A 22268-nucleotide genomic window follows, 5' to 3' on the forward strand; every position below is an offset into this window, starting at 1 on the left:
AAACAATATTCTGGGGAAAAAGAATTTTTTTTTTCGCTTAGAGCTTTAAACAAAGAAAGTCTGGCTGGATAACATAAAAGATTAGACCGGCCTCTCTCTTCATATCTTGCTAAGAACAGCTCATGATCGGAAAAAGTGTAGGAATTATGTTACGCGGACTTTCTCAGCATCCCTACGACGAAAGTCAAAGGTCAAATGGTGAAGATGATTTAAACAAATCTTGTTCTGAGTCTGTCTTATTATATAAAGAAGGCAATTTTTCAACAATAATTATCCTTTTAAATCTACGACAGAGACGCCCCTGACTACAAGTACGATACATTTTACCAATAAGCGTTCAATCAATTGATTTGATTCTTTCTGGTAGCCTTTACCTTTTGTATAAACGAAAGGGTTTGGAAAATTCTATGGGCCCCATTCCCAGGTGTTTCAAGTACTCTAGCGTAGAAGATCTGGTGAAAGAATATGTGTGTTTGTGTACATCGAGAGGGGGTGGGGTGGGGAGCTCTCTAAACTAAAGTGACTGCTCCTGTGTGTCATGCGCGAACTATTTCTATTTCTGGCTATATCGTGTAAGAAGTTGCCAATTGATCTCAATTTACATTCATTCAATTATTTAATGAAAATAGCTATAATTTCTAACCGAATACTTTATTAATTGTCGCTTATGCTTAAGAATTGGGAATTACTTCAAACGTGGAATCTCTTGTTCTCACCATTGTAAATTAAAATGAAACAAATAATATTTAAACACTGGATATTTTCAACTTTGTATGCAGCATGTATGGAGTTGTAGTAGAGTCACATGATTTTAATGTACATCCTCTACTTCAGGACCAAAGTAAGTTATTTTTGTAAGTTATGGTTATTTTGCATAAAACTGTATATTTGTGTATTTTCTTATAAAGCTTATATAAAGTCACTCCCTCCCTCTGTCTGTTTGGGAGGATTTTCGTTTATTTTTCGTTTTTTCTCCCACTTCCGTTCTAGGATGAAATCGAAACTTTTGCACAATTAATCAGTCGAAGACAATATATGAATCAATAAAAAAAAGTAACCAATTAGTATATCGATTAGGGGTAACTAGTTCATTTTTTATATTAAAAGGAAAGATAGACCTTGCGATATTGGGGAATATGCCAGTAGTGATTGTGCGGTGCTTTCCCTTCTATAAGGGATGTTTTTAAGTATTTTTTACAATTGTATTTTGCTTATTAGAGCATAAACTCCTTATAAGCATTTATGTGGTCAAGTTTCTTTTCAATGTAATATTCTTCTTTGTCTCAGTTGATCTAGAAAAAATATCTTATAATTGTAGAACTAATGAAAAGAACTCTCCTGAACAAAGTTAGTTAATTAACTATTGGCCATTAATTATTTCGTTTGGTATCGCGAACAAGGGAAAGAAATTGTACTTGACTGAAGTGGTGGTATAAGCTGAATTAGTTCCCTACATAGGTCGCCGCTTTAAAGTATATAGCTCCTCCTTCCTGATAGCAGATGAGCACATTTCTAATTTCCTATGAACTCGAAGACTCGCTTTAAAAAGACGGTCGCATACGTGGCATGGGTGGGTTTGATCAGTTGCAGACAGGCCCGCTTCTTCTATGAGCTTTTTGCTGGTTCGGCGCTCTTTTACCTTCGCTATTCTTCTTGCTTCAAATCTTGAGACTCCGAGACTCCGAGACTTACAGCGATCGAGAGCTAGTGCTTCCCAGCCGTGAATGTCGATACCAGCTGTGAATGTTGATATCGCATTCCTTGAAGGAGCTCTTTAAAGTAAATTTGATACAAACAATACAATCTTCTAAAGTCATAAGCAGCTCCTTAGCAAGGTGGTTAGTGTGTTGGCTTGAGAAAGCGTGAGCCATGAATTCGAAATTAGGTCTTTCCATTTTTTTGTTTAAAAACGTAAAAGCATTTTTTCTTAAAATATTTTTTAAACTGTTTTTCTTGTTTAAAACATTGTGACCATATATATGTATTCATTCCCTAATTAATGTTTCATCGTTGGGAGATGACGCGACTGTAAACTTTGTCATTCCCACTCGAACTTAGACAGAAACACTGCTGCTGTATGTAATGCACGCATGTCATCATACAGGCAGAGATGTCTACAGGCCAACATAGAAATATGTATTCCACAACCTGGAAAGCAAATGTGTATTTTGAAGAGCAATTGTGTATTTTGAAGAGCAAATGTGTATTTTGAATACAAAAAAATAAATATACTCTCTGTCAGCATTTGTTCTCTATGCTGTTGTGGGCAAAATGGCGCGTATAAAATATATGAACGATTTCATTGGAATGGATTGATTTTAAATTGACAAAAACTCAACATAAATAAAATAATGCTTTCCGTTTCCATGGTTACGGGGTGGTCTACGCCGAAGGACAATATGACCTAGAATACGGTATATGATATGATGATTACTTGTAATCCCAAAATAAAGGCATCTCGGTCCTTTCAAATGTGAAAAACTAGCGCCTACAACACTCTCATCTACTGGGTTAGTTCCATTTTTAAAATGAAGTGTTTGAGTAGTGACATCAATATCTTATAGGCCTACACATCACAAAGGACAACAAACAAAGTGACAGGAACTCAGAGGGCGCAGTCGTTATAATTACATGTTCTATATAACAGTTTCTATTAGTAAATGTTGTTGTTGTGGTTAAGTAGAAGATTACATTGACAAAAACACATATAACAAAACCGTAAGTTCCATGTTTAACAACAATCAAGTTTAACATCGTACAGAAATTGTTCACACTTGACGATCATTGGGTTGTCTATTGTCCTATATTGTATATACATGTACGTAGAGGAACGATGTCCTTGATATTGGATTCTTTCGAAAGGAATCGTCATTAGTTTCTATGGAAGCCCAAAGGTTCCAAGAAACATTTATGTTAATGTTGATGCGTTTACCAACCGACAAGCGTGAATTCCTATTGTAACATTTTTATGTACAACAAAGTGTACTTAGAACTGGGCTAATCAACGCAAAAAATGTTCCTGTACAACACTCAGTCATTATCACGTGTATAAGTCGTATGTCCTACGTGATTGTATACAGGCTGAAAGGTCCAAAGGAGCTTTATTACTTTGAAAGCTTTTTCCAGATCACTAGCAGAGAAACCTCCACAAACCGACAGACCGGCACAGGTTTCCGGATGTTAACTTGTCATCAAAACCAAGATTGAGGCTAAACAGCCTTGCAGTGAGATCACGAGAAATTTATTGGACTAGATATAATCAAAGTTGATTATGCTTTCTAGTAGGTCAGTTCTGGCGATAATTTTTTCCCCAATGAACTCCCGGGACAACTAATCTCCACAAGCTGACACCGAGCGGTCCTGGAGTTCTGTTACGATCACCGCAGACTGAGAAGGAAATATGCATAATGTCTGTATGCAATTATTGTTTACGTTAAAATTGAGTGTCTAAATATCATTAATGTTTTTTTTTTATTTTTTTTTTATATTGAATTTTTTTTATTACATAGTTCATTTTAATATTACCCGCCATGAAACACTATTTTCCAAAAGATACATTGCAAAAAAATAAAATAAAACATGATTACAAAGAGAGATTGTGTTAAACAATTAAAATATGATTAATCCATACTTAATTAGTAATTAAAATAGTGACTCTACATCAATAGTTGAAAGTTCAAGATCAAAGAAAAGAAACAGACTGAAAATTTAACCTCAGAATTTGCGCTATTCAATTTTAGCTTTGTCATCATAGGAATCCCTGGGCCTCCAGCCTCTTTTGTGGGATTTTTTAATTTCTTTAATTTTTTTTCTTTTCTTTTTTTTTTTTTTTTTTAAAGGAAACCTCAGAATTTGCGCTATTTAGTTTTAGCTTTATCATCATAGGAATCCTTGGGCCTTAGGCCTCTTTTCTTTGCCTCTTTTTTGAGCTTTATGTGCCTCTTTTATGGGCCATCTTGCCTCTTTTGTGTTTTTTTTTTTTTTTTTTTTTTTTATATCTGTTTTTATTTGTAAGTTCACACGTATTTAAATCATAAACAAATGAAAATTGATTAACCTAAAAATGTAATAATAGTAATAGAAATATTATTTAATATCAAAGACATACTCCCTAACCATTGAGCCCACTAAAGACAGAAAAATGATACAAGTATTCTCTACTCCAGAACAATCAACACAATACCAGATATCCCTGACCCCCAACACCCTATTTCTGGAAAACTACCTGAGCATTGTACAGGTATATGAAAATCAACTAGATAATTCTCTACCCTAAAGTCCATTATTTTTTTAAATGTTAATTCCAAGTGATTAGGATCAAACACCTTATTATTATGTAGACATTTGAGCCAGCTAGCCCAAACAAGATTCCTGTATTCGGAAACAATAATCAAGTTAAAGTTATGTATCATTTTATTTTTTAGTTTTGGCAGCTTGTTTAAAATAATAGACAAGTTAACATTTACATAATTGCCACAGTTTGGTAAAATATATAGATCATGATAAGAACAACATGTTAAATCCACTAACTATATAAATTGTTATTACCTAAAGATATTATGGTGGATTTCAAATGAAATGATAACATTCACATGAACACTTAATACTTAGAGGATCAAACAAAAGTTATTACGACAGAAAACAATTGCAATCCAACAAAGAAGTCAACGTTTAAAATATGTTTAAAGTGAAGATTTAATTTCATGAGTAACGGTCTAAAAATCTCACTACATATAAATTATTTTTAGATTACTTCCCTTAGCGGGACTTAAAAAAAAAAAAAAAAAAAAAAAAAAAATGTAAATTCGGCGATTGTGTGGAGATACCCTTTGGAATGATTGAGATCAGAAATTGTGAGAAGTATGTCTGCCAGTTTATATAGAGCAGGTTACTTCCCCGTTCAAATTGTGTGCATTGGATAGATGGGCGTAACCAGGATTTTTTTTGGGAAGGGGGGCGGTTTGGGGAGGAATTTTTTCTCCCCCTCCCTCGCAAAAAAATATATATGTGTGTGTGTTTGCGTGCTTGTGTGTGTACATAATTAATCTTTATTACATTCTGACCCTTCATTCTTTTGGAAGACGTTTATTTTACCCTAGAATAGATTCTTCCTGGAGTTAGTGGAACAATTCTTGACTCCCCGCCGTTGCCAGCAAAGGGCTCCCCAAGCGTGGGGCGGAGCCCCGCCGCCAAGCACTAATTCCGGTATTGAAATCCAACAAAATGCAAATTCTAAGGTATCTACAGTGCATTATCTTGCTATTAAAAAGTTTTATTTCAAAAACCTAATGTGTTATTCTTACTGACATAGATCCTCCCGCGTCGTTCGGCGCACTGGGCGACAAGCTGCTTCAACAAAAATCTGTCACTGGCAATGTCTGAAGCTTTTTCCCACCAGCTCTGAGGACCTCCATGAAAGTGTGGCGCCAAGTTGTACTAGGATGTCACTGTTTGCAATTTCCTCGTAATGGCCTCCATTTCATTGCAACTCTTATTATGCGTAATTCATTTTGTTGAAGAACATGTCCCTCATGCGACGCTCTGTCACAACCTTACTAAGGGGTCGACTCCTAGTTCGGCATAGGATTTCCTTGATTGAGACACGATCTCAATAACTGGCTCCTAAAATCCGTCTTAGCCATCTTTGTTGAGCCTTTAGTCTTTTCAATATCGGTAGTTGGTTTTTCACTGCACTTTATTAATGGAGCCCAGCTACTGGTAGAAAAACTTCTCTTGGCTACGTTCTTCGAATTAGGTGACTGTAGTTTGCTTTAAATTTGATATCAAAAATGGAAGTTTTATCGTCAAAATCATTTGGGGGGGGGGGGTTAAACTAAAAAAAAATCTTTTTTTTTTTTTAATTCATAACCCCTTAGCTACGCTCATAGAATTTGGTGACTGTAGTTTGCTTTAGAATAAAATTGAAGAGAGAGGTTTTCAACCTCAAAACTCTCTGTATGGGGGTATTTAAACTCATAACCATCAGTAGGGGTTTTAAACTTTAAAAAAAGCCCCTTAATTTAGCTAAAATCCTATTGGCTATGCTCATAGAATCTCGTGACTGATGTATGGATAGTCTTATATTGAAGAGGGGGTTTTATCGTAAATTTCGGAGGGGGGTTTTAAAATCAAAGTCTTCCTTAGCTATCCTTTTGGAATTTGGGAATTGTCGTTTGCATTCTTTTTTTTTTTGTTTGTTTCATAGAAGAGAGGGATTTGACTGCCAAACATCCTTAGCTGCACTGGGGCAAGTGATGGTTTAGTATTAAAATATCTCCTAAAATAAACAAAATCAAAGCAAAAATTCAGTCACAAAATTCTGACCCCCCCCCCCACATGGGGGATTTCATTTCGGGTTTGAATCCCCCGCTCCCCACCACTGGCTACGCCCATAAGTGGATATGTAGGAGACATATCTATTTCCTGTTCTTCTGTTTACACGCACATATTTTATTAAAGACTAGACATATATTACCCGCGACCCGCGGGTCTTTATTTGCGCATTACTTTCGATATATTCACTGAAAGTGTTTTGTAAACAATTAAACGAAATAATAATGTAATAAGTAAAGCGAATGTGTCAATGTAAAAATAGTGTGAATGAAGCTATCAAATCAAAATAGCTAATAATAACTAATAAATCCATTTTTTAAAATTAAAACATTTGCTTTTGAATAATCTAGTGGATTGGATTTAGATGTATGTTAAACGTAGCTAATGATCCTTTCACGTTATTTCTCTTTCGCTACGAAAATAAAATTAGTTTTGCGAAAATGGTTTACCCGAAGTCGATACATTCTTATCTATTAAAAACGAAAAGAGCGATAGCTTTGTTAAATAAATGGGATTATAAAGTGAACAATTAAACGAAATAATTTTTAGTACGCGATTCATGAATGAATATAGATCTAGGCCTATCTCAACTCGGCTTCGCAGCTTTCGTAAGCGAATGTAGCTTTAGAAAACCAAATTTTAATGTTTATTTGATCAAAATATGAAATGAATGGACTTTAATTAATATATTTATGTGTTAAAGTATAAAACTATCTGTGCGAAGAGAAGTTTTATCATCTTAGAGTTGGATTACAGTTTTAGATCTAGGGATGGTATTATAAAGTGAACAATTAAACGAAATAATTTTTAGTACGCGATTCATTACGGAATTGTCTAATGAAAGAATGTTCGTCAGGAAATCTGTAGTCACAGATATAAGGAACTAATTAATGTAAAAAATGCTTTTGAAACACAAAATTGAAGGTTAATTTTATTATATAATGAAATCAATGGATCTTCTTTTGTCTTTTCATGTGTCAAAGTAAAAAACTATCTGCGCAAAGTGTATTTCTTAAAATTAGATCTAGGTCTAAATCCTTTCTATCTTTTCTCATGTCAACATTGTAGACATGGCCTAGATCCATAAAATACTATAGCTTTAATAGAGTCGGACAACTTTATTTTTTTTGAGGGTCTTAAGTTTGTTTTAGGGCTACAATACATACACTACGGTCTAAGTTGGTACCCAAGGAACATTCCTGCCTAGTTTTATCAAGATTGGTCAAGCGGTTTTGATGTCTATAAGTAACATCCATCCATCCATCCATACATACATACATACATACATACATACACCTCACATTCTACTTTATAATATAGATGATAATAGTTTTGTATTCGAGTTAGTTTCGGTTTGATGACGAGTATAGTTCGGGTTCGGTTCTAGAGTTCGAGTTCGGTTCGGTTCGATGTTGTGAAATTAATAGCAAACAATATGTGCAAATAATAATGTTCGAGTCAATTTATTAAATAAAAAAATGATACTAAATTATCGACGCAAGGAGAAAAGTCTCCGTATTCAAACTCCATTTCTGGCAGAAAATTCTTGAAGCTTTGTGGTTTAAAGCTTGAAAGATAATTGCCATTTTATTATTTGATAATAATGCCACAAAGGTCAAGGAAAGGATGAATATTATTGACATTGGTGTTGTTTTTCATCATCAGATAAAGTTGTGTACGTTTTTTGTTAAAAAAAACAAAACAACTAAAGGCCCATTTTGTTTCTCTTTGAATAACTTTAAAACCACTCTTCAGTCTAAAAGGAACAAATCGTATTGCTCTGTTGAGATAATTGAAGGTATTAGATGATGTGTCTTTTATCAATGATGTCCATACTTTTCAGCCTCGGGACCATTTATATTAAAGCCTCGGTGGGCCGCATAAAGTATGATCGAATCTTAATTATGGAACCAAGCTTCTGAGGCTTCATTACGGACTGTGGTCAGAATGGCTTTGGGGCGATATGGATGAGTGGTTAAGCGCTTGGCTTCCGTACCTGGGGTCCTGGGCTCAAATCTCAGCGATGACTGGGATTTTGAATTTCGGGAATTTAAGGCGTCCTAGAGTCCATTCAGCTCTAATGGGTACCTCACTTTATTGTTTTGCTGGCCACATGACGCTCTGCTAGTTAACCATTACCCAAAGAAACAGATGACCTATAAATCTGGAAGGGGAACTTTTGCTTTTCTATTTCAGAATGGCATAGCGTCACGGGCCCTCGGGCCGTAGATTGGCAACACTGTCGATAGAATTGATTTCTCTGGTTTCCGTTTTCCTCTAGAAAAAGAGTATTGGCGGTTCCATTGATTTGTTTGTTTTATTAGTCAGCGTTTTCTCCAAACATACGGCTACATTTATAGGATTCCCTAATGAGTAATCCAGGTAGCTTTTAGAAAATAGTGTTCAAGATAGTTTAAGTCAGGTAGGCTTGTAAAGGATAGGAAATGAGCAGGCCAATAGTAAATTCAGACAAGCGAAATGTAACAAAAAAATCCATTTTGAAAAAAAAAGAAAAAAACTATATCTATCAATAATGTACAAGCTATTTCCCTTATTTGATATTAATTTGCTAATTTAAAAAAAATTGATTCATGTTTTGTTAGTTATTATTAATAATTGTTTAAACTATCAACTTGATTGGAGGATGCGTTCTGGAGAAATAGCGTTAACAATTAATTAAAGGATGTAAACCCAATAAATTTAGCTATATCTGTGAATACTGAAGCATTAGTTTCCCTTGTTGCAATTATGCTGGATTTCATATGTAAAAAGAAATGTTTCCCCCTTTTCAGACACTGCGATTTATGGAGGCAGACGATGTTAAGGTAATTGTCGTTGTGCTGGCCACATATTACCCTGCTCGTTAACCGTTGTCCCAAATAATGAATTACCAGTAATTAATTGTCCAATCGGTAACTTTTTTCTTGATTCATGTCTTGTCTATGTCAATAAATAATTGTGCAAAGTTTCAGCTTCATCCCTGAATGGGTGTGGGAGAAATAACGAGTAAACATTTTTTACCAAACAGAGTGAGTTGATATAAGTCTTTTAAAAAAAAAATCCTTTGGGGCGCTGCATAGAATCGATTTAATTGCAATCGTCGAAGATGAAAAAAAGCCTCACCAGTTTGTCACGAGCCATCACATCAATTCTCAAAAGAGCTGTTTTTTGTAAATTTTATTTACTGTACATAAGTACTTTTTTTGCGACGGTACGCGCCGGTACGGCGTACCGGCACCTTTTTCATTGTGGGGAACAATTATTACTTTTCGTGTACTTAATTATTAATTTATTAGTAATTAAAAGTTAGGCAATCCATCACTGAGTACCGGCACCTAATTTTTTTACAAAAAAAAAAAATAGCACCGAGAGAGTAAAATGAGGCTTGATTTCGTCTCCAGGACAATGTTTCTCAGCGTTATGTTTAAAGTTGTATAGTTCAGTGTTATGTTTAAAGTTGTATAGTTCAGTGTTATGTTTAAAGTTGTATAGTTCAGTGTTATGTAGGAAAGTGGAGAAGGTTAGAAAGTCGGGACACAAGAAACTGAAAATAAGGTGACTGTCTCAAAGAGAGAAAGAAATCTTGTTTGAGCATATAAAGCGATTCAATTCATCGAGCATATTATAATTTATTTTTTTGCTTATGTCATGCCGACACGCAAAACAAGTAAACATGATTGGGTTCGTTAGAGCGTGTCCGTGTATTCATGAATGATTTTTTTTTTTAATTCTCTTTCAATTTACTGCAATGCTGGGGTCACCTGAGTCATCTCTTTCTGATACGTTTAAGTAGAGTGTCATCGGAGTTTCCCAAATTTTAGTATCGGATTTTAAATTTCATCCCGTCTTTCCGATGTTAAAAAAAAAACATGTACATTCCTATTAGAGTTACTGTTTTAGACATAAACTTCTCCTTCAAAAACCATCTATACTATAAAGTAATATGTATGTATGTCCTGGATAGAAATAAAAACCGTTTATATAGTCTTGATAAAACTTGGCAGAAGTGTTCCTTGGGTACTAACTGGATCCACAATATATGGCTAGTTTCAGGGGCGGACTGAGTGTCAAAATCGGCCCGGGCATTTCTATGCCATTCGGCCCACAAATTCTATATCATATGATGGGCATCCATTTCTAGGTCTACCTGTCCTCAAAGTCATTGTGTCAAGTTTGATAATGTATTAATAGGCATGTATACAGTGAACTCTATATCTTTTTTAGAAATATAGGCATTATGTTACTTTTTAATCGCTAAGTGTGTGGGCCCTAAAAGGATGAAGCCTACTAGTAGCACTGTCTACGGATGAAGGCTATTACATTATTTCGGAAAATGTGTAAAATTAAAATGGTATTACACTGTAGAGTCTATGCAAGATTAGTTTTTAAACACGACGCTCAGGTGGCCTTTTTATAAGAGAATATTATTGAACCTTTAACAATTTCATACGTGCTATAGTGACATAGATGTGGCCATTTCGGTTGCTCTACCAGCCCATTGGGGTACCGGCCCACCGGGCATTTGCCCAAATGCCCAAATAGCCAGTCCGCCCCTGGCTAGTTTTAAATAAATAGAAGATTTCTCGCCTTTGGTTGTGTGAATATCATTAAGTGGCCACAACTGATCTCCGCACTGACCGAAGCACTCATTATAGGGTCCAAACTACACGGTAGTGACCGTGTCCGTTGACAATAAAAGATGTCGATAGTTCCGTCTTTAAATTGAAAATATTCTATCTCAGCTTTCTTCATTCAGACTATGAACCAAAAATCTTCTTTGTTTGTGAACTCGGTCTTTGCTATTTTAATCGTTACTGCTAAGTACAGTTTGATTATGGTAATAATAATGGTATGGTACTAATGCAGCTTACTGAAGACTCGACCCCCATACACTTCATTTGCAGAAATACGGCACTGACGCCATCTGGATAAGCGTTTCCGCTATCTTGTACTAATTAAAGAAGTAAAGATCTTTATGGATAAATGATCTAAAGGTCCACTGTCTCTGTGGCCCACGGTTAACGAGGGTGTCATGTGGCCAGTACAAGGGCCTACCGCCGCCTTTACTTTTCCCCAACTAGTGTCAGGTGAGCTGTGTGAACTCAGAGATTAAATTAAGAAATCACAGTATTCACCAGGATTTGAACCCGGAACGCTCAGCCACCGCGCCTCTATCTTGTACTAATTGATAAGCTTTAAATACCATTACATGTACATTTTCAATTAATCTTCAGAACCCAAATGAAGACAATCTATTTGATGGCTGCTTGGTTAGCAGTCAGTTTAATGAAGCATGAAGTTGAAGGTCAGAGTTACAACAGTACTGTGGACATCATGAAGGACCTGATAGAGAACGGAAACTACCACACAGAGGTGCGTCCACTCAAGGACCAGTCAAAGGTCATGCGTGTGTTCGTAGACGTTGAACTGGTCTCCATTGTGGGTATCGATGACGTGGCTCAGAGCTTCACAATCAATGGCTTTGTGATCTTCAATTGGCTGGACGAGGTAAATATGTCGACGGTAAATGTGTTAAGCTGTAAAAATCAATCAGTATTTACCAATATCCTTCATGGTTGCTTTGGTCTCACAGCCTTTCCATTACCCTGTGGGTTCCAGTCTAGAACCTGTATTGAAATGTTGACAGCTGTTCTTATAATTGTTTCTGCCCAATCTAGCCCCATATTAATTGGTGTTTCCTTGCTTATGATTGGACTATATATATATATATATATATATATATATATATATATATATATATATATATATATATATATATATATATATATATATATATATATACAGTGCTTTTTTGTAAAAAAAAAAAATAGGTGCCGGTACTCGGTGATAAGGTGCCGGTACTCAGTTATGGATTGCCTAACTTTTAACTACTAATAAATTGATAAAATACAAGAAAAGTAATAATTTTTTCTCCATATTCAAAAAGGGGCCGGTACACCTTTCCGGTGCGTACCGTCACAAAAAAAGCCCTGTATATATATATATATATATATATATATATATATATATATATATATATATATATATATATATATATATATAGAGAGAGAGAGAGAGAGAGAGAGAGACAATGAGATAACATTTTTTAATAATGAAATAAATAATTAACCCTTTCAGAACTTGTGATTTATAGGGTGGATGATAAAAAGGTCATCTTTTTATATGGCCGAATGTTATCGAGGGTGTCATGTGGCCTGCATAACGACAAACCTCCTTTACTGTCCCAACTAATTTATTTATTGTTATTAGTCTAGATCTATTACAAATCTAATTACATAAATGATCCAAACTAATTGATACAACTGTACTTAATATAAGCTTTTTTTTTTTTTTTTTAATATTTTTTTTATTTTTCTCGTCTCCTATTGTAGTTGCTATAAGTGATGAGACAAATATTGATTTTTAGCGGCCCCCGAAAGGGGAAAAGACGCTATTAGTTTTGTGTGAAATGTCTGTCCGTCTGTCCGTCTGTCTGTCTGACCGTCTGTCCGTCTGTCCGTCCGCCGCGTTTAAATCTCGTAAACTAGAAAAGATATTGAAAATCCGACATCACAATATTTTAGACCATTCAAAGTTCTGATGCAACGGCTACTTTTTTTTTCTGAAAGCGAAAAATCTAATTTTTTAAATCAGTTATGCAAGCAGTTTTTTAAAGAGAAAAAGCTAATTAGTATGCATTATAAGTTAGACCTAATTTAAAATGAATAGTAATCTTATAAACTTAATTTTTAAAACATTTTTTTATTGCGGAAATTTTTTTTTTTTTTTTTTTTTTTTGAGGATTCAAATAAGAGAGTGAGCCTTTTCAAAACTATTGGATCAATTATAAGACATCAGTTAGGCCAAGGGAGACGCGGTGGCTGAGCGGTAAAGCGCTTGGATTCCGAACTGGGGTCCGGGTTCAAATCCTGGTGAAGACTGGGATTTTCAACTTTGGAATCTTTGGGCCGGGCGCCTCTGAGTCCACTCAGTTCTAATGGGTACCTGACATTAGTTGTGGAAACGTATAGGCGGTTGGTCGTTGTGCTGGCTACATGACACCCTCGCTAATCGTAGGCGACAAAAACAGATGAACTTTACATCATCTGTCCTATAGACCACAAGGTCTAAAAGGGGAACTAGTTAGGCCAGGTTCACATCTAACTTTACATTCACTTTCAACTATCCTTTGATCTGCGGGACCTTTGGGGCACTACACAAGATCTGTTAACCTTCTTTCTACATTCTTATCTCTCATTTGTTTTTGATATAATTTCATTTGCATGTTCTTTCTGAAAATATTGAAGCCTGCCTGGATGGACCTTTTCGGGGGCCGATTTTGAGTTTGTGTTTCCACACAAACTGTCTTTGTAACCTTGTTTATTCATGGCTGTGGCGCGAAGGCGATTAAAATTAAAAAAAAAATCTTCTGCAACAAACAGTTAGATCTACCAATAATTTTAGTGAATGGTTATAAAGGCAGTTGAACGTTTGTAGCTGCGACTTTGCTGCTTATCTTTAAGACTGATTAGTTTTGATGTGACAGCAACCGAAATTAGTTAAGTCAACAATCATTTGCTCAATCAATAAAAGCCATTGATTGTAGAAATAGAACTACTCCCCCCCCCCCCCCCCGAACCTTTTGCAACTGGTTGCTTTAGATTAAAATAATCAAACTACGACCAAGCTAACAATCTTGTATTGATTGAATTTCTTTTATTTTAATAGAATAAAGCTTGAGCCAAATTTCCTTGTCATCACCCAGCAAATGATGTGTAGTTATTAACGTTCATTTTATATTGAACTTTCATTTCTCTGCTTCGTTATGACAAAACAGAAAAGTAACATTGAAATGTCATTTATACAAAAATAATTACTGTAAAAAGTAACATTGAAATGTCATTTAAACAAAAATAATTACTGTAAAAATAACTTTGAAATATCATTTAAACAAAAATAATTACTGTAAAAAGTAACATTGAAATGTCATTTAAACTAAAATAATTGCTGTCAAAAGTAACATTGAAATATCATTTAAACAAAAATAATTACTGTAAAAAGTAACATTGAAATGTCATTTAAACCAAAATAATTACTGTAAAAAGTAACATTGAAATGTCATTTATACAAAAATAATTACTGTAAAAATAAAAAGAAAATGTATTTAACATTTGCAGTTATTTATCTCTTAAAAATATTTCTTTACAGATTTTAGTTTGGGATCCTAAGGATTACGGCAACCAGACATTGATACATCCAGTACCAGAAAAAATTTGGAGACCACGGGTATTTTTGTTGAATACACTTGGAGACAGGGATCTATTTAAAGATGATGTAGCGTATGTTGATAACTATGGCTAACCTATTAATTTAAAAAAAATACTCCCACATATTTAGCATATTACTATACAAGCGTTTTTGTCATATTCAGATTATATTGGCTATGGAACTCTTCAAACGAATTGGTCGATAAAGAGCCCACAATAATGTCGCGAACTTTGGGGATGTGGTTGGGAGAGGCTGTTCATTCAGATGAATTAGCTGGAAATGGTTAAACTAGTTGTTGAATGTTTCAAACTTATATAGGTCTATAACAAGGAAAGGCATTTTATCAATACAACAGACTTAGTCAATATAAAGGACAACCTGAGTGTGTGTGTGTGTGTGTTTTTATCCACAGTCCAGCGATGGTGACTAATAGCGGATATGCTGGCTGGGTGCCTGGCAGCTTAATCCCAGCATCGTGTGAACTACATTTAGAAGATTACCCTTTTGATCAGCAGACGTGTACCATCAATGTAGGTATCTATTTCATCATTTTCTACGTATCATGTTTAAAATCTGGTTTTAAACTTTAAACATTTAACGAAACAAATGGTAGGAGCTGAATCGAGTTGCTTGCTGAGCGCTTTAATAATATCATCTAAATCAATGTTGTTATTATATTCCAGATCTATACAATGATTTTAAATTTCATTTTTCAAAATTTTGCATGTGTTTCTAAAAAAAAAAACCAATGTGTTTGTTAAAAAAATAAAACCTTTGGCGTTAAAGAGACTGAAAGAACCAATTAAAATTTAATTGAGAATGATCCAGACAAAGGTGAAAAATAGGATTTTTTCATGGGCGTTTTTATAAATCAACTAAAAGACGGATTAAAAATATGGACGCATGCAGAATGCACAAACACAATATCAGCTATCTCCTTTTTTCGGTTTGTTTGTGTGTGTGTGGGGGGGGGGGCTCAAGAATAGTATGTCATATTTTGTTTATGTTACAGTTCGTGTCAATGAGTCACAGTACGTTAGAACTTGTTTTTGTTGCCAACTCTCCGAAGATACTTCTGGATTTCTTCATAAAACATGGCGAATGGGAGTTAAAAGATACAAACTTAACCATCAAAGAACTCGTGGCTGCCGGCTGGAAAGGTTCTACAATAGAGGTACATTCAGCTTGGGGACAGTTTACCGTAGGAATTACAAATTACACACCTCAAAATCTTGTAGCTGAGATCAAGCCATTATTTACTAATATATTGAGGAGCTCATTAATCTTTTCATTTTAAAGAATGAGAATGTTTTAATTATTTGGTACTTTTGACATATACTTATTAATAATTTAAATAGTAGTACTCTTGTGTATTTATTTCTAAAGTAATAAATTTAAGGTATTTATTTCGAAAGTAACAAATTTAAGGCATTTATTTTTAAAATAATAAATTTAAAGTTTTTATTTCTAAAGTAGTAAATGTAAAGTATTTATTTCTAAAGTACTAAATTTATAGCTATTTATTTCTAAAGTATGTAATTGAAAGTATTCATTTCTAAAGTAGTAAATTTATAGTATTTATTTCTAAAGTATGTAATTGAAAGTATTCATTTCTAAAGTAGTAAATTTATAGTATTTATTTCTAAAGTAGCAAATTATAGCTATTTATTTCAAAAGTATTTAATTAAAAGTCTTTATTTCTAAATTAGAAAATTGAAAGTCTTTATTTCTAAATTAGTTAATTGAAAGTCTTTATTTCTAAATTAGAAAATTGAAAGTCTTTATTTCTAAATTAGAAAATTAAAAGTCTTTATTTCTAAATTAGAAAATTGAAAGTCTTTATTTCTAAATTAGAAAATTGAAAGTCTTTATTTCTAAATTAGAAAATTGAAAGTCTTTATTTCTAAATCAGAAAATTGAAAGTCTTTATTTCTAAATTAGAAAATTGAAAGTCTTTATTTCTAAATTAGAAAATTGAAAGTCTTTATTTCTAAATTAGAAAATTGAAAGTCTTTATTTCTAAATTAGAAAATTGAAAGTCTTTATTTCTAAATTAGAAAATTGAAAGTCTTTATTTCTAAATTAGAAAATTGAAAGTCTTTATTTCTAAATTAGAAAATTGAAAGCATTTATTTCTAAACCAGTAAATTGATGAAAGTGTTCATGTCTAAAGTAGTAAATTGATGAAAGTGTTTATGTCTAAGTCTAGAGTGCTTGACTGTTGTCCTCTCCAGTTGAAGTTTGAACTCAAGCGACGCCCAACTTTCCTTCTCATCAACATCGTCTTACCAGTTGTCTTTTTATCTTTCCTCAACATTCTGGTCTTCATCATCCCGGCGGACTCAGGGGAGAAGATCAGCTACGGTCAGTGGACAACTAAGTAACAGCTTTCTACAAAGTTTATATCGACTCATTCTGTATGTCTGTCTGGTCAAAATCTTTTAAACGTTATTTCTTCCACTCCCACTGATAGGGAAAGTTAAAACTTGGCACGATTATTCGTTGTTGCTCTTTCTCTCCTAATCGACGATACCATCGTTCTCTTTGTCTCATTAAATTAAATTAATGTTGGATTGTATAAGCCTTACTTTATGTCACATAAAAAGAGCATGCATTTCCCTTTAATTCTATATCAAATAAAACATTTTCTGATAACAAACATAAAATCTATTGAAGCACAATCATAACAGGGGAGTGAAATAGTACTGAGCAAAATGAAGAATTCTTTCGAAACTTCGAAAAATTATAACGGAGAGAAAGAGTTAAATTCTAAAATGTAGTAAAGTTAGTTCCCTTTTTGGCCTTACCATCTTTGGGATAGATGATGTCAAGTTCATTTGTTTCGATGTCCAACTGTAAACGAGGGTGGGACGCGGTTTTTCTCCAAAGGTGCCAGGTCCAATAGAGTAAGATGATCACTGGGGCGTCATGGTTGTCAAGTGCTTGAATTTCAAACCGAGGGTCTTGAATTTGTATTCTGGTGAAGGCTTGCTTTGTTTTTAAATTTGGAATGATTTTTTTAAAATGCAAGCCATACAAAGAAACATACATAGAAACATACATAGAAACATACATAGAAACATACATAGAAACATACATAGAAACATACATTGAAACATACATAGAAACATACATAGAAACATACATTGAAACATACATTGAAACATACATAAAAACATACATAGAAAAATACATAGAAACATACATAGAAACATACATTGAAACATAGATAGAAACATACATAGAAACATACATTGAAACATACATTGAAACATACATAGAAACATACATAGAAACATACATTGAAACATACATAGAAACATACATAGAAACATACATAGAAACATAAATTGAAACATACATAGAAACATACATAGAAACATACATTGAAACATACATAGAAACATACATAGAAACATACATAGAAACATACATAGAAACACACATTGAAACATACATAGAAACATACATAGAAACATACATAGAAACATACATAGATACATACATAGAAACATACATTGAAACATACATAGAAACTTACATAGAAACATACATAGAAACATACATAGAAACATACATAGAAACATACATAGAAACATACATAGAAACATACATAGAAACATACATAGAAACATACATTGAAACATACATAGAAACTTACATAGAAACTTACATAGAAACATACATAGAAACATACATAGAAACATACATAGAAACATACATAGAAACATACATTGAAACATACATTGAAACATACATTGAAACATACATTGAAACATACATTGAAACATACATAGAAACATACATAGAAACATACATAGAAACATACATAGAAACATACATTGAAACATACATAGAAACATACATTGAAACATACATAGAAACACACATTGAAACATACATAGAAACATACATAGAAACATACATAGAAACATACATAGAGCCATTGTTTCAATGTTTTAGTTTTTGTAATCCGTCCCTCCCCAGGTATCACAGTACTTTTGGCTCTGTCTGTGTTTCTTAGCATTGTGGGCAGTTTGCTGCCCAGGTCAGGGGAAGCGACTCCAAAGCTGACCATCTACCTCTTCTTGCTTCTTATTATCTCCATGCTGACGGTTATTGACAGTATTATCATTGTCTACCTGGCACACAAAGATGAGGTCAGTAATGATTAGATTTGTAATTAAGTATAATTATTTTACTTAGACACACAACATATATAAAAGCACGTCCAATTCTTGATTAAGCATGTCAATTCATTCGAAAATACCATACAGGGCCGACCTTAGGCCTATTGGACCGATTACTCCGATTGGCCCCGCAATTTACATTAAACATATCTCTATTATTCATGGTTCTTGTCACAGGCTTTTAAAAATATAGGACCGAAAGGGTTAACATATTTAGTGTAGGTCTATCTTACGACTGACATAACTTTAATTTACTAACTGGCGCCTATAGTATTTGACTTGATTCCTATGCAACTGCCTCAAATGTTTGTTCTTCACTCTTTGTGAGAGCTCTCCAACTGGCTCTTTCAGAGGGCATCTGCTGCCAGATAATTAATTAATGCTAATTTAATGTTGTTGTTTTTTTCCCCAGCAAGAAACGATGCACCGAAGAGCCAAAGAAAATTTCCAGAGCGCCTTCTCCAAGACCCAGACATTGACTAAAACAGTCTCCGTCATGAGGAACAACAAGGTCCACGCTGACCTCGACAAGCGTCAGGATCGTATAATGATGCTGACTGATGCCCTGAAACCGAGAAGTCCGTCTTTCGTTAATGCTCATGAAGATGTGCACGACGCTAAGGAGAACAAGGGAGTCAACAAGTACAGACTTATAGGGAAACACATTGACTGTGTGTCTTTGATCGTGTTTCTCATTTTGTGGCTCTTAGTGACATTGTCATTTCTGTTCGATATGGCATTTTAACAAGAAGTACTGGTGTAAATATTCAAATGGAAAAAAAAGTTGAATTATATATATATTTTTTAAGCTAAACATAATGATTTGTTATAACTGTTTTACCCATTTAGAGATTTATACTTTAAAGCCACTAAGAAATATTAATGATTGCTTCTCGGAACAACACACTAGATATGAAGTTAAATAACGGCAATATTAACAGTCGATATCTTCATATTTACTGGGTTTTTTTTTTAGATTATTAAATGGGACTTTCTGTCTGGATGACTCCATTTGACCTTCTTTGTGTATGACTCCTGAATGTTTTCAGCTATAAAAATGGCCAGTATGTATTTACTTTATACAGAGTTTAAGTAACTCTGTAAATTTGAACAGGAGGCCATTTTGTTGGCCTAACCCTAACTATTATGTAAGAAAATATTCATGATGTTGGCAATAGTTGTACAATCTTTGATGGTTGGTTTGCTATCCACTTTCAGTGGGTACTTTTTAATTGTATTGTTTGAGGAGATATTCTTTATGGTGATTTCAGGTGTTATTTTTTAATTATCTTGAAAAAGACTAACTCGATTTGTGACAATATTTGTTATCCCCATGGCCATTGCCTGTATGACTTGAAACTATGGAGGTCAACTGTATCTGTTGTCAAGAAGGTCAAGATTTATATGACTGAAAAAGTACAGAGCAAGTACATCTTCACGAGCAAGAAGCTATGGATGAGTGTTAATGCTATTGCCTATAAACCTGTCATTTTTACATCATTGAAGAGAGGCAGTCGCTGCTGTTTCCGTCACGCCATGAAGTCTTGTTGTTCAGCTCTTTGTTAAAGTATTTGAAAATTATATAGATTCATTCTCATTCCTGTAGTAACTACTATTGTTTGATGTTCTATTTCATGTAAATAAACAATTTATGTTATGTTAATAGAAACACTTGAGTTGTTATTACAAAAGTTTCTATGTTCCTGACAACGATATAATTAAATGTACGTTCTGTGCTAAAATATTTCCCAATTTTAGTAAGAAATGTCACTGAAAATTAAACACAGTTATCTACTCATTGTGCAAGTTTTGAACTTGATCCGAGATTGGGTGTGGGAGAAATAATATGTACAAACTTTTTACCAGACAGAGTGAGTTGATATAAAGCTAACAATAGCTTTGTAATAAATATGATATTGACCTGTCACAATGATTAGAAGAATCAAAAATAAAAAAAAAAACGAAACTATCAATAACTGTGGAAAAAAAACATATTTTGTAAAACATTGGACTTTATTTCTACATATTTAATGAATCACAGAGTATCTTTAAAATAGAACAAAATCCTTCACGGCAGATAAAGGCCATAAGTATTTAAAGTTCAAACACATACATTTATTTAAGCATAATAATATATAGTTTTTTTACATTTCATATAGGTCAAGAAGATAAAATGAATTAAATAAATCACAAGGCGATTAAACTGATCACTATGGAAAATGATTAGATATAATGTTCTTTAAACTAATCACAAGATGACACTGATATTCAGTCTTTAATCTATTGAAGAAAAGACAACACCCAAATTAAAAGTTTTATTACTTTTTGTAAACATATTTAATCTATATATTACAGATAAATCTAAAGCCAGTGTGCACTGACTCATGCTAGAGCTGAATGTCTAGATCTTAATCTAATGAAATGTAAATCTAATGAAATGTAAATCTAATGAAATGTAAATCTAATGAAATGTAAATCTAAAGTAATGTAAATCTAATGTAATGTAAATCTAATGTAATATAGATCTTTTAAAATGTCAAAAGACTAACCTAAAAGTTTTCAATAGACTCTCTTTGCGTTTGATTTTTCTCACCACGAACGTGCTGCAGAACTTAAAAATTATTTCCAATAAAATTTCGACTAAAATATTTCGATATAACAAATACAAGCGATGTCAGTCAATTTAGGTCTTTCATTTCTCCATAGATCAAAAAGAATTATTGCCAAGAATTTGAAACACTTGCTTTTTAGCACACGGCGTGTGCGCATGGGAATTATGTTGAATTTAAATTGTTAAAAATGATGATCGCAAGTTTTCTTTTGGGGTGATGAACACATTGATTAAATAATTCAAAGCCTTGATATTTTTCTAAACTATCGATTAAGATGGTACATTTAAAGGCGCGAAAGTTTTGAATATTTAAAAGCATATGAAAAAAAAAATAATGAAAAAAGGTCAAAAAAGTTTACAGTAAAAATGTCAAAACGAAATGTGTTTCATTCATAAACTTACAGTAACTCCTCTATAAGACGTAATTAGTTTATTCTTGTTAGGTGTGTGTGCGTGTGTGTGTGTGTAGTGTCTGATGTAATACTTGCTAGTATTGCTGGAGATAAATGGATACGAGGGGATGGAAGGAAGAGAGAGAGAAGACACGATGAGGAAACCCACGAGTGATTCTTGTATGTTGTAAGTAGAACTTTTAAAATGAGGGGAAATATATCTTTACATCTTCGACTTCTTATAATTTAACAGTGTTTTCATACATTTCTTAATTGAAATTGAACATTGCATTTATATGACCATATGTCATTTTGGGCTTTACCCGAAGGTTTCTATTTATGTTTGTGCGTTAAGTTCATTAAAACGCTTTGGGAAGGTAAATTGAACTAGCTGACCAAAGTTCCGACTGAACATTGGAATCATATTCAAAATGATAATAATGGAGAGAGAGTGAGAGAGAGAGAGAGAGAGAG

The 22268-nt window shown here is 33.5% G+C and overlaps 1 protein-coding gene across 3 annotated transcripts; it reads left to right on the forward strand.

Annotated features, from left to right (window-relative positions):
* Positions 1-472: 472 nt before the first annotated feature.
* On the forward strand, positions 473-20460 carry LOC106050277 (acetylcholine receptor subunit alpha-like). 3 transcript variants are annotated; one of them, XM_056038124.1, is made up of 8 exons: positions 473-854; positions 11568-11841; positions 14542-14672; positions 15014-15131; positions 15614-15775; positions 16806-16965; positions 18589-18761; positions 19204-20460. In XM_056038124.1, the coding sequence occupies exons 1-8, from the start codon at positions 781-783 to the stop codon at positions 19534-19536; spliced, it is 1425 nt and encodes a 474-aa protein (XP_055894099.1). In that variant the 5' UTR covers positions 473-780; the 3' UTR covers positions 19537-20460. The 3 variants fall into 3 exon arrangements, with proteins under 3 accessions (XP_055894099.1, XP_055894101.1, XP_055894100.1); XM_056038126.1 differs by having other exon boundaries at positions 474-841; XM_056038125.1 differs by having other exon boundaries at positions 475-854; positions 16836-16965.
* Positions 20461-22268: the final 1808 nt, after the last annotated feature.

The sequence above is a fragment of the Biomphalaria glabrata genome, chromosome 8 (genome assembly GCF_947242115.1).
Source record: "Biomphalaria glabrata chromosome 8, xgBioGlab47.1, whole genome shotgun sequence".
Taxonomy (NCBI): Eukaryota; Metazoa; Mollusca; class Gastropoda; family Planorbidae; genus Biomphalaria; species Biomphalaria glabrata.

Bases quoted from the DNA above. Each gene is read 5' to 3' on its own strand.
- LOC106050277 (XM_056038124.1), top strand. From the start codon at position 781: ATGTATGGAGTTGTAGTAGAGTCACATGATTTTAATGTACATCCTCTA. The intron at 855-11,567 runs GTAAGTTATGGT...ATTAATCTTCAG, and splicing joins GACCAAAGTAAGTTATTTTT to AACCCAAATGAAGACAATCT. The intron at 11,842-14,541 runs GTAAATATGTCG...ATTTCTTTACAG, and splicing joins TCTTCAATTGGCTGGACGAG to ATTTTAGTTTGGGATCCTAA.